Source organism: Palaemon carinicauda, chromosome 19, assembly GCF_036898095.1.
Source record: "Palaemon carinicauda isolate YSFRI2023 chromosome 19, ASM3689809v2, whole genome shotgun sequence".
NCBI lineage: Eukaryota > Metazoa > Arthropoda > Malacostraca > Decapoda > Palaemonidae > Palaemon > Palaemon carinicauda.
In genome coordinates, this window is record NC_090743.1 from 72,299,587 (window position 1) to 72,313,743 (window position 14,157).

General features: G+C 37.0%; 1 protein-coding gene across 1 annotated transcript; it reads left to right on the forward strand.

Moving 5' to 3' along the window:
- Nucleotides 1-4,613: 4,613 nt before the first annotated feature.
- On the forward strand, nucleotides 4,614-13,832 carry LOC137659065 (buccalin-like). Its single transcript, XM_068394154.1, has 4 exons — nucleotides 4,614-4,641; nucleotides 9,913-10,670; nucleotides 10,776-10,964; nucleotides 13,485-13,832. Exons 1-4 carry the CDS (start codon nucleotides 4,614-4,616, stop codon nucleotides 13,830-13,832), a joined length of 1,323 nt encoding a protein of 440 aa, XP_068250255.1.
- The last annotated feature ends 325 nt before the right edge of the window (nucleotides 13,833-14,157 follow it).

Consider the following 14,157-nt stretch of genomic DNA (forward strand, 5'->3'; position numbering starts at 1 on the left):
CCGAGACGTCGAGGGCGTCTTTAGGAGTGGTCCTTAGTCCTAGGAGGACCCAAGGAAGCTGAGTAAACCAGCTGCAATCCTTGCAGCGGGACATCAAAGCTGCTTTTAGGGTGCGGTGAAAACGTTCAACCATTCCATTGGCAGCAGGGTTGTAGGCCGTTGTCTGATGTAGGGTGAGGCCCAGGAGATTCGCTAATGATGTCCACAATTGAGAGGTGAAAGTGGTTCCCCTGTCAGAAGTAATATGCTCAGGGATACTAAATCTTGCAATCCATCCAGAGAGTAAGGCAGATGTACATGCGGCGGACGTTGCAGTTTCCATGGGAATGGCTTCAGGCCAACGAGTGGAGCGGTCGATGACGGTAAACAGGTAACGATGTCCTTGAGATGTGGGTAGGGGGCCTACAACGTCGACGTGAATTTGTGCGAAACGACGCTAAGGTTTAGAAAAGGTGCCCACTCCTGAATCCGTGTGTCGATGTACTTTGGAAGTTTGGCAAGAAGTACAGGCGCGGACCCAATCCTTAGCATCCTTAGAAATGCCGTGCCAAATGAACTTTGCCTTAAGCAGCTGTGCAGTAGAATGGCACGAGGAATGTGGAAGGCCGTGAATGAAATCAAACACCTGCCGGCGCTTGGGAGCAGGAATCCAAGGTCGCAGTCTACCAGTACTGACGTCACAGAGGAGGGTGGTGTTGGAGTCTTCGAGGGGGAAGTCTTCCCAACGGAGGGACGTGCAGGATGTCCTACATGCTTGATACTCTTGATCCTGTCGTTGGGCTTCAGCCAGGGCATTGTAATCCAATCCCAGTTGAACGGCAGCTAACGTGTTTCTTGACAGGGCATCGGCAACGGGATTCATTTTCCCAGGGACATATTGAAGGGTGCAATTATATTCAGCCACGGCGGAGAGATGTCGGCGTTGCCGGGCGGACCAGGCATCAAACTGTTGAGTAAAGGCATGCACCAGAGGCATGTGGTCTGTGCGAATGACGAAGGGCGTACCTTCTAAGAAATGGCGAAAATGACGGACAGCCAAGTGCACCGCCAGCAATTCTCGATCGAAGGTAGAATAACCCGATTCTGCCTTGGACAGTTTTCTGCTGAAGAAGGCCAATGGGCGGGGCGAGCCGTTGACCACCTGCTCGAGTACTGCACCAATAGCGACGTTGCTGGCATCGGTGGAGAGAAGGAGAAGGGCATGTGGGATAGGAAAAGTGAGAGCCGCAGCAGTTGATAGGGCCTTCTTTGCATTGCAGAAGGCTGTTTCTTGAAGGGGACCCCACTTCAGGTCCTTTGGCTTGCCCTTGAGGGAGACGTAGAGGGGAGCAAGAGTGGCAGCAATGGCTGGCATAAAACGGTGATAATAGTTGATCATGCCCAAGAATTCCTGCAGAGCTTTGACGGTCGAGGGCTTGGCGTTATTTTCCCCGCCTGAGGATTCTGCGGGAAGGCGGTGCCGTCGTTCCGTCCCGGCACTGTTGGAGGTACTATTGCCGTGATCCAAGAGCGTCATCACATCTTTTACGCTGCTCGTCTGTGGACCAAGGGTCCGTGAGGAGGAAAGTAGGGAGTCATTACCCAGGTAAAGTTACGATCTTTTTATTATCGTTACGGATATGCCCAGCCCGTTTTCCTGGTGTTAGTGATACTCCCTCTGATGCTGATGAACGTTCGTCCCCTATCTGTCATCTAATCCATGTGTGGATAAGTACGGTTATAAGTATTTCCACGGATAGGTAATACAGTGTTGAGATATGTACATATATCTATAAATTATGACTCTCAGCATAATTCTTTTATGTAAATGTATAAGTATTTATGCCTTTAATTTAATGTGGTATGTGTATTTGTATGCTGTCTCGTGTTAAGTTTTATAATTAGGTATTTGGTTTAGCCTTTAATGTTTGTGTGTGTACGTAGGTAATTTTAAGGTTTTTCTGCCTTTTCATTTCTCCTGTCTTCCTTATTCCTATCTGTTTAGTAATAGGGTAGTGGTTTGTTGATATTTGTGGGCCCGGCTTAATATATGAGCCATACTTTTGATCTGTTTAGTTTTCTATGTTAGGGTTAAGATTATTAGATATAGGTTAACCTTGTGTATTTGGAGGACTCTGTATATTAGTCCTCCAGGACATTTTGGTTTACTCATTGTTGTTTGTCTTAGGAGCTTTTTGTTACTCCTGGTGCAAGGTTGAATTTATTTAAGTGTATTGTAATAAATATTGTTAGATTTTTCCAGTGTTTTTGTTCTGTCTTCCCTCAGTTCACCGTGTTACATAAATAATGTACTGCCTACGATTCCTTTAAAAAAACAAAGTTTAAAGAACCAGAACTACGGCCTACATGGGTTGTAACAAGTGGCCATGTTTAACATCGCTTCCACCACTCTGCTCCAACCTGGGGAAGGGAGACAACACTCCCGAAAGGCATAACTTGCTTACTGTACAGTGTTCTATTACCCGACTTGTAAACTTTATATTGAAACCTTGATTCGTCACTTATTCCTAATTTTAAGTATCTATCATGAAGGATGACTTTTGCCCAACTACTGGCTGTAGGCCTCTGGAGTAATTCTGAAAAGAAGATAATAAGAGGCATTGAGAAGACAGAGTACAAGATCTATGCAACTGAGGCAGCCATTATCTCATATTATTATTATTATTATTATTATTATTATTATTATTATTATTATTATTATTATCATGATGATGATGATGATGATGATGATGATTATTATTATTATTATTATTATTATTATTATTACTATTATTATTATTATTCTCTATCTCAGTGTTTCGACTGGATGGTATTTATAGTGTAGGGTTACAAGTTGCATTCTGCCTCCTTAGGAGTCCATCATTTTTCTTATTATGTGCGCCATTCCTGCACGAGTCCTGGAGCTACTTCAGCCTCCAGTTTTTCTAGATTCCTTTCTAGGGATCTTGGGATCGTGCCTTGTGTTCCTATAATTATGAGTACAATTTCCACTGGCATATCCCATATCCTTCTTATTTCTATTTTCAGGTCTTGATACTTGGCCATTTTTCCCTCTCTTTCTCTTCAAATCTGGAGTCCCATGGTACTGCGACATTAATGAGTGATACTTTCTTCTTGATTTTGTCAATCAACGTCACATCTGGTCTATTTGCACGTATCATCCTATCTGTTCTGATACCATAGTCCCATAGGATCTTTGCCTGATTGTTTTCTATCACTCCCACAGGTTGGTGCTCGTACCACTTATTACAGCAAAGTAGCTGATGTTTCTTGCACAGGCTTCAGTGGAGGGCTTTTGCCACTAAATCGTGCCTCTTTTTGTACTGGTTCTGCGCAAGTGCCGGACATTTGCTTGCTATGTGGTTTATGGTTTCATTTTTCGTATTGCAAGTACTACATATGGGAGAGATGTTATTTCCGTCTATTGTTCTTTGAACATACCTTGTTTTTAGGGCCAGATCTTGTGTCGCTGTTATCATTCCTTCAGTTTCCTTCTTGAGCTCTCCCCTCACTAGCCATTACCACGTGTCATCAATGGCTAGTTCTTTAGTCTGTCTCATGTATTGTCTGTGCATTAGTTTGTTGTGCCAGTCCTCTGTTGTGTTTGTCCTTCTCCTCTCTGTATGTTTCTGGGTCTTCGTCTACTTTTATCAGTCCTTCTTCTTATGCACTCTTGAGCCACTCGTCTTCATTGGTTTCAGATTGTGACGGGCCGAGAAAAAGTTGGGACTCAAAGGCAGGATGAAAGCTACTGAGTAATTTATTATAGAACACTCTCCTTTATATACAAAACCTCAAGGCAACAGGAAATTCCATGTTCGAAAAACAGACAATGTTACAGAGGAAAAACGCAGACATGTTTATTCTGGTTCTTTTTAGTGCGAGGGAAGAGCGAAGATACAAGCATAATATATACAAAATGAATTATGTACAATTGTGTGACACACGGATGGTACAAGATATTGCCTCACTGCTCTATTCTCGATTTTGACGCAGTCCTCTATACTTAGTAGTCCTCTTCCTCCTTCCTTTTGTGTTATGTATAGTCTATCCATATTTGCTCTTGGGTGTAGTGCTTTATGTATTGTAATGTGTTTCCTTGTTTTCTGGTCTATGCTGTGGAGTTCTGCTTCCGTCCATTCGACTATTCCTGCACTGTAGCTGATTACTGACACTGCCCACGTGTTTATGGCTTTTATCATATTTCTGGCATTGAGTTTTAACTTGAGTATCGCCCTGAGTCTCTTCGTATACTCCTTCCTGATCGTGTCCTTCATCTCTTGGTGTTTTATATCCCCTCCTTCCATTATTCCCAGGTATTTGTATCCCGTCTCATCTATGTGCTTGATGTTGCTCCCACCAGGTAGCTTTATCTCTTCAGTCCCTGTTACTTTGCCCTTTTGTATGTTGACTAAGGCACATTTTTCTATTACATACTCCATCCTGATGTCCCCAGATACAATCCTTATAGTCTGGATCAAGGTATCTTTTCCTTGATGTTCTTACTATACAGCTTGATGTCGTCTATGAACATCAGATGGTTAATTCTGTTGCCTCTTTTCTTAAGTTGGTACCCAGCATCCTTCTTCTGCAATACTTTTGTCATGAGAATCATGGCTACTACGAAGAGTAGTGGGGACAGTGAGTCATCCTGGAAGATACCTCTCCTGATTAACCTCCACTAATCTTATTCCAGAGCTTGTAAGTATTGTATTCCAGTTCCTCATTGTATTTTTAAGGAAGCTGATAGCGTTTTCCTCTGCCCCATATATTTTCAAGCATTCTATTAGCTATGTGTGTGGTATCATGTCGAAGGCTTTCTTATAGTCAATCCATGTCATGCTTAGGTTGGTTTTCCTTCTCCTACTGTTCTTCATTACCATTTTGTCTATCAGAAGCAGGTCTTTTGTGCTCCTACACCTTCTGCAGCCTTTCTGTTGGTGGGGGATGGTATTTGTCTCCTCTAGGTAGTTTTACAGCCTTTCACTGATGATACTTGTTAGTAACTTCCACATTATTGGTAGGCAGGTGATAGGCCTGTAGTTACTGGCGATATTTCTCTTACTCTTGTCTTTTTGTACTAAGGATGTTCTTCCTGAGGTCATCTATTTGGGTGCATGGTGATTTGAGATACAATGCTGGAGTTGTTCTGCTATTCGTGGGTGTAGGGCCTTGAGGGTTTTGAGCCAGTTATCCATGGACTTCATCGGGACCTGGGGCTTTCTATTTTGGCATTTTCTTTGGTTGGTGTCTAACTGTGTTTGTCGTGATCTCTGTGAATCTTTGTTTTATTCTCCCTGACTCTTCTTCTTTGACTTCCTGGAGCCAAGTTGCATGTTTGTTGTGTGATACCGTATTGTTCCATACATTTTCTCAGAGTCTCTTACTTGGTTCGGCTTCAAGGATTTCTGGGTGGTTGTCTTACCCTCTTAGTTGTCTGTAGAGTCTTTTCTGGCTGGTATCCCTTACTCCTGTTAATGTACCGTTGGATCTTATGTGCTTTGGCATTATGCCTCTGTTTTACATCTATTGTAATTTTTAGTCCCCTTTCTTGTATTTTGTATTTCTCGTTGAGTTCTTCTCTTGTTTTCTTGCTTTTTAGTCTTTTTTTTTTCTGCCATCTCTTTCAGTTTACTCAGGTCAGATCTCATCATCATGATCTGCTTTTCCAGGTGCCTTTTCCAAGAATTTGCTATTTTGGTTTCTTTTGGGTTGATTGTGTTGGTGGTGTTGGTGTTCGTATCCCCATCAGTTCTGCTACTAATCTTGCTCCTGCATATGCCAAGTTATTTGTTTCTGTGATACTGGTGGTGTGTATTATTCCTATTATTTCATTGACCTCACTTGGTTTCTCCCTTAATTTCTTGGTATTGTAGGCTTTCATGGAGGGGATCAACAACTGTAGTGGATGACATTAATGTAATTCAGTTTGGCCTTCGAAAGCAAAGGATCACTCTCTATTATTGGGTTACTCTCCGTCCAACGTTATTAAGATCAAGTGTTTGGGGCTTATTACATTCGATAATACGTTGCTTCACTGTGCTTGTTGTTAACAAAAATGTTGAGATTAATGGTGTAATAGAGGGGTTGAAGGCTCCTTATTACTCAGCGAATGTTGCTTTTGATGGGAGGGGGGAAGGGGGGGGGGGGGGAAGCGTAGGGGTTTAATTCTCAAAAATTTAAATTTAGAAGGAACGTGTACACAGATATTGAGAAAATGTTTGTTATATACATATAGATAATTTCAGACATATAAACACACGTGTTTGTGTGTGTGCATATATATATTCTTTGTTCTCTCTGTATCTGGCTCCATTCATTGCCTAATCTTTTCTACCCAGTATTATTATTATTATTATTATTATTATTATTATTATTATTACCATTTGGCTCACTCTACAGAGACTGGGGGTTTATAATGTGGAGTTCCCGGTTGCATCCAGCTCCCTTAGGAGTCCATCAATTTCCTCATCATACATGCAGTTTCAAGTAACAAGCTCTTTTGCCCAAGTCCTGAGGCTATATCGGGTCCTACCTTCTTGAGATTCCTTTTCAATGACTAAAATATGGTCCTTATTGCTCCTATGATTATTAGCACCACTTCTTCTTGCATATTCCATAGCCTCGATAGTTCAATTTGAAGGTACTAGTATTTTTATATTATTTCTCTCCCCTTATCTTTCACTCTTGAGTCGCACGGTACTGCAATATCTATGAGTGATACTTTTTTCGTTGTCTTGTTAACCAGAGTGATGTTTGGTTGATATGCATGTATCATCATGTTCGTCTTTGTACTGTAGTACCAAAGTAGTTTAGCTTGATAATTTTCTACCAAAGCTTGAGGTTGATATTCTTACCATTTGTTGCTACATTGTATTTCATAATTTTGCAGAGACTTCAATGAAGAGGTTTAGCCACTGTATAATGTCGTTTCTTATATTGATTCTGAGCAAATGCTGAACATCTATTGGCGATATAGTTGATTGTTTCCTCTTATGCCATATATTTCCTACACTTATAAGAGTTGTTATATCCGTGTTTAGCTCGTTGAATATATTTTGTTCTTAAGGCCTGATATTGTGCTGTCATTATCATCCCTTCAGTTTTCTTCTCAAGTTCTTCTTCATCATCATCATCATCATCACATTATTATTATTGTTATTATTATTGTTATTATTATTATTATTATTATGATTATTATTATTGTTGTTGTTGTTGTTGTTGTTATTATTATTGTTATTATTATTATTATTAGCTAACCTACACCCCTAGTAGGTAAAGCAGGATGCTATAATTGTAAAGGCTCCAATAAGAAAAAATAGCCTAGTGAGGAAATGAAACTAAGTAGTAGGTTGGTCAGGACACCAGCCACCCGTTGAGATACTACCGCTAGGGAGTTATTGAGTCCTTTGACTGGCCAGACAGTACTACATTGGAACCTTCTCTTTGGTTACGATTCATTTTCCTTTTGCCTACACATACACCGAATAGTCTGGCATATTCTTTACAGATTCTCCTCTGTCCTCATACACATGAAAACACTGAGATTACCAGACAATTCTTCCTCGCTCAAAGGGTTAACTATGCAATGTAATAGTTCAGTGGTAAGAGACTCTTTAGCTATGGCAAGCAGCTCTTCTAGGAGAATGACACTCCAAAATCAAACCATTGTTCTCTGGTCTTGGGTAGTGCCACAGCCTCTGTACCATGGTCGTTCACTCTCTTGGGGTAGAGCTCTCTTGCTTGAGGGTACACTCGGGCAGACAATATTATATATTTCTCTTCCACTTATTTTCTAAAGTTTTTATAGTTTATAAAAGAAATATTTATTCTAATGCTGTTATCTTTCTTAAAATCTTTCATTTTAATTGTTAATTACTTTTCTTGTAGTTTCTTCATTTCCATTCCTCACTGAGCTATTTTTCCTGTTGGAGCCATCGGGCTTATAGCATTTTGCTTTTCCAACTATGGTTGTAGCTTGTCAAGTAATAATAATAATAATAATAATAATAATAATAATAATAATAATAATGATAATGATAATAATAATAATAGCGAAAATTATAATAATGATAATAATAATAATAAATACACTATATGAGAAGTAATGAATAATGAATAAATAATATCTTGAGATCGGTAACAATATTAAAATATATATAAGATTATACTTCATGTGCTAAAAAAAAAGAAAAAAGAAAAAAAAAAAAGAATCAAGGAGGGATGTTAATTACTTCAGGATAAACTTCTGAATAATCCTTGTCAACATCATTTCAACAGTAATTACAGCACTCGAGAACTTTCCCCATTAAGTCTCTCTCTATCAAAAGACAGACAAAAAATTAGAGAAGGTCTTTTGGTAATAAACAGCGTTTTACAGTTGTAATTTAGGCTTCGAGAAAGCTGTTTAGGATTACGTTATGTCATTCATAGCCTTTTTAATACCAATCTTCTACTATTAGCGTGCTTTTTTTCCCATTCGTATGGGGTAACACGGTTGCCTTTCATACTCAGAATGAAAAAAAAATATTCATAAGAAACATTTAATTTCTAATGCAAGCTTTAACGGAATTTGAAACCCTTGGGAAAAAAGAGAATATGAAAAAATACCGAATATAAATCCATTCGGAAAAAAGGAATACAAGAAATTCCGGATATACAGCACTTGGGAAAAAAAGGGAGTATAGAAAAATACCGAACATAAAGCCATTGGAAAAAAAGGGAATACAGAAAAATACCAAATATGAAGTCATTGATAAATAAGGAACACAGAAAAATAACGAATGTAAAGCCCCTGGGAAAATGGAATACAGAAAAATACCGAATAAGAAGCCATTGGGAGAAAATAAACAGAAAAAAATATCGAATATAACCACATTGGGAAAAAAGGAATCCAGATAAAGACCGAATATAAAGCCATTGGGAAAAAGTGAATTTAGAAAAATACCGAATATAAAGCCATTTGGAAAAAAGGAATACAGAAAAATGCCGAATATAAAGCACTTAGGAAAAAAGGGAATACATAAAAATATAAAAAATAGAGCCCTAGGGAAAAAGTAGAATACAAAACATACAGAATATAAAGCCCTTTGGAAACAGGGAATACGGAAAAATAATGAATATAAAGCCCTTGGTAAAAAAATAGAATACAAAAAAATGCCGAAAAAAAGCCGTTGCAAAAAAGGGACAACAAAAAAAAAATACTGAATATAAAGCCCTTAGGAGGAAAGGAGACAAAAAATACCAAATATAAAGCCCTTGGGAAAAAGAGAATACGGAAAAATAGACAAAGCCCCTTGGAAAAAAAAGGAATGCATAAAAATACCACATATAGAGTCCTTGGGAAAAACAAATACAGAAAAATACCGAATATAAACACCTTGGGAAAAAGGCAATACAGAAAAATACCGAATATAAAGCCCTTGGGAAAAAGGGAATATGGAATAATAACAAATATGAAAAAATATAAACAGAAAAATACCGAATATGAAGCCCTTTGGAAAAAAGGAAATACAGAAAAACACCAAATATAAAGCCCTTGGGAAAAAGGGAAAACAGAAAAATACCGAATATAAAGCCGTTGGGAAAAAGGGAATACAGAAAAATATCGAATATAAAGTCCTTGGGAAAAGGGAATACAGAAAAATATCGAATATAAAGTCCTTGGGAAAAAGGGAATACAGAAAACTCCCGAATATAAAGCCCTTGGGAAAAAGGGAATACAGAAAAATATCGAATATAAAGTCCTTGGGAAAAAAGGAATACAGAAAAATACCGAATATAAAGCCGTTGGGAAAAAGGGAATACAGAAAAAAATCGAATATAAAGTCCTTGGGAAAAAGGGAATACAGAAAAATATCGAATAGAAAGTCCTTGGGAAAAAGGGAATACAGAAAAATATCGAATATAAAGTCCTTGGGAAAAAGGGAATACAGAAAAATATCGAATATAAAGTCCTTGGGAAAAAGGGAATACAGAAAACTCCCGAATATAAAGCCGTTGGAAAAAAGGAAATACAGAAAAACACCAAATATAAAGCCCTTGGGAAAAAGGGAAAACAGAAAAATACCGAATATAAAGCCGTTGGGAAAAAGGGAATACAGAAAAATATCGAATATAAAGTCCTTGGGAAAAAGGGAATACAGAAAACTCCCGAATATAAAGCCGTTGGGAAAAAGGAAATACAGAAAAACACCAAATATAAAGCCCTTGGGAAAAAGGGAAAACAGAAAAATACCGAATATAAAGCCGTTGGGAAAAAGGGAATACAGAAAAATATCGAATATAAAGTCCTTGGGAAAAAGGGAATACAGAAAACTCCCGAATATAAAGCCCTTGGGAAAAAGAGAATACAGAAAAATATCGAATATAAAGTCCTTGGGAAAAAAGGAATACAGAAAAAAACCGAATATAAAGCCGTTGGGAAAAAGGGAATACAGAAAAATATCGAATATAAAGTCCTTGGGAAAAAGGGAATACAGAAAACTCCCGAATATAAAGCCCTTGGGAAAAAGGGAATACAGAAAAATATCGAATATAAAGTCCTTGGGAAAAAGGGAATACAGAAAAATACCGAATATAAAGCCCTTGGGAAAAAGGGAATACAGAAAAATATCGAATATGAAGTCCTTGGAAAAAAGGGAATACAGAAAAATACCGAATATAAAGCCGTTGGGAAAAAGGGAATACAGAAAAATACCGAATATTAAGCCCTTGGGAAAAAGGGAATACAGAAAAATACCGAATATAAAGCCCTTGGGAAAAAGGGAATACAGGAAAATAACGAATATAAAGCCCTTGGGAAAAATGGAATACAGGAAAATACCGAATATAAAGCCCTTGGGAAAAAGGGAATGCAGGAAAATATCGAACATAAAGCCCTTGGGACAAAGGGAATACAGGAAAATACCGAATATAAAGCCCTTGGGAAAAAGGGAATACAGAAAAATACCGAATATAAAGCCGTTGGGAAAAAGGGAATACAGAAAAATATCGAATAAAAAGTCCTTGGCAAAAAGCGAATACAGAAAAATACCGAATATAAAGCCGTTGAAAAAAAGGAATACAGAAAAATATCGAATATAAAGTCCTTGGAAAAAAGGAATACAGAAAAATATCGAATATAAAGCCGTTAGAAAAAAGGGAATACTGAAAAATATCGAATATAAATTCCTTGGGAAAAAGGGAATACAAAAAAATACCGAATATAAAGTCCTTAGGAAAAAGGGAATACAGAAAAATACCGAGTATAAAGCATTTGGAGAAAAGGGAATAGAGAGAAAACACCGAATATAAAGACATTTAGAAAAAGGGAATACAGAAAAATACCGAATATAAAGCCGTTGGGAAAAAGGGAATACAGAAAAATATCGAACATAATGTCCTTGGGAAAAAGGGAATACAGAAAAATATCGAATATAAAGCCGTTGGAAAAAAGGGAATACTGAAAAATATCGAATATAAATTCCTTGGGAAAAAGGGAATACAAAAAAATACCGAATTTAAAGCCGTTGGAAAAAAGGGAATACAGAAAAATATCGAATATAAAGTCCTTGGGAAAAAGGGAATACAGAAAAATATCGAATATAAAGCCGTTGGAAAAAAGGGAATACAGAAAAATATCGAATATAAATTCCTTGGGAAAAAGGGAATGCAAAAAAATACCGAATATAAAGCCGTTGGAAAAAAGGGAATACAGAAAAATATCGAATATAAAGTCCTTGGGAAAAAGGGAATACAGAAAAATACCGAATATAAAGCTGTTGGAGAAAAGGGAATACAGAGAATACACCGAATATAAAGTCCTTGGGAAAAAAGGAATACAGAAAAATACCGAATATAAAGCCCTTGGGAAAAAGGGAATACAGAAAAATATCGAATATAAAGTCCTTGGGAAAAAGGGAATACAGAAAAATACCGAATATAAAGCCATTGTAAAAAAGGGAATACAGAAAAATATTGAATATAAAGTCCTTGGGAAAAAGGGAATACAAAAAAATACAGAATATAAAGCCCTTTGGAAAAAGGGAATACAGAAAAATAACGAATATAAAGCTGTTGGAAAAAGGGAATACAGAAAAATATCGAATATAAAGTCTTTGGGAAAAAGGGAATACAGAAAAATACCGAATATAAAGCCGTTGGAAAAAAGGGAATACAGAAAAATATCGAATAAAAAGTCCTTGGGAAAAAAGGAATACAGAATAATACCGAATATAAAGCCGTTGGAAAACAGGGAATACAGAAAAATATCGAATATAAAGTCCTTGGGAAAAGGGAATACAGAAAAATACCGAATATAAAGCCGTTGTAAAAAAGGGAATACAGAAAAATATTGAATATAAAGTCCTATGGAAAAAGGGAATACAAAAAAATACAGAATATAAAGCCCTTTGGAAAAAGGGAATACAGAAAAATAACGAATATAAAGCTGTTGGAAAAAGGGAATACAGAAAAATATCGAATATAAAGTCTTTGGGAAAAAGGGAATACAGAAAAATACCGAATATAAAGCCGTTGGAAAAAAGGGAATACAGAAAAATATCGAATAAAAAGTCCTTGGGAAAAAGAGAATACAGAATAATACCGAATATAAAGCCGTTGGAAAACAGGGAATACAGAAAAATATCGAATATAAAGTCCTTGGGAAAAAGGGAATACAGAAAAATGCCGAATATAAAGCCGTTGGAAAAAAGAAAATACAGAAATATTTCGAATATAAAGTCCTTGGGAAAAAGGGAATACAGAAAAATATCGAATATAAAGCCAATGGAAAAAGGGAATACAGAAAAATACCGAATATAAAGCCCTTGGGTAAAAGGAATACAGAAAAATACCGAATATAAAGCCCTTGGGAATAAAGGGAATTCGGAAAAATATCGAATATAAAGTCCTTTGGAAAAAGGGAATACAGAAACATACCGAATATAAAGCCCTTGGAAAAAGGGAATACAGAAGAATACCGAATATAAAGCCGATGGAAAAAAGGGAATACAGAAAAATATCGAATATATCCTTGGGAAAAAGGGAATACAGAAGAATACCAAATATAAAGCCCTTGGGAACAAAGGGAATTCGGAAAAATATCGAATGTAAAGTCCTTTGGAAAAAGGGAATACAGAAACATACCGAATATAAAGCCCTTGGAAAAAGGGAATACAGAAAACTACCGAATATAAAGCCGATGGAAAAAAGGGAATACCGAAAAATATCGAATATATCCTTGGGAAAAAGGGAATACAGAAGAATACTGAATATAAAGCCCTTGGGAAAAATGGAATAAAAAAAATACCGAATATAAAGCCCTTGGGAACAAAGGGAATTCGGAAAAATATCGAATGTAAAGTCCTTTGGAAAAAGGGAATACAGAAACATACCGAATATGAAGCCCCTGGGAAAATATATGCAGAAAAATATCGAATGTAAAGTCCTTTGGAAAAAGGGAATACAGAAAAATACCGAATATAAAGCCCTTGGGAACAAAGGGAATTTGGAAAAATATTGAATATAAAGTCCTTGGGAAAAAGAGAATACAGAAAAATACCGAATATAAAGCCGTTGGAAAACCGGGAATACAGAAAAATATCGAATATAAAGCCGTTGGGAAAAAGGGAATACAGAAAAATACCGAATATAAAGCCCTTGGAAAAAGGGAATACAGAAAAATACCGAATACAAAGCCCTTGGGAAAAAGGGAATACAGAAAAATACCGAATATAAAGCCCTTGGTAGAAAGGGAATACAGAAAAATACTGAACATAAAGCCCTTGGGAAAAAGGGAATACAGAAAAATACCGAATATAAAGCCCTTGGCAGAAAGGGAATACAGATAAATACCGAATATAAAGCCCTTGGGAAAAAGGGAATACAGAAAAATAACGAATATAAAGCCCTTGGGACAAAGGGAATACAGAAAAATACCGAATATAAAGCCCTTGGCAGGAAGGGAATACAGAAAAATACCGAATATTAAGACCTTGGGAAAAAGGGAATACAGAAAAATACCGAATATAAAGCTCTTTGTAAAAAAAGCAAATGCAGAAAAACACTGAATATAAAGCCCTTGGGAAAAAAGGGAATACAAAAAATTATTGAATATAAGACCCCGGGAAAAAAAGAGAATATAGAAAAATACCAAATATAGAGCCCTAGGTAAAA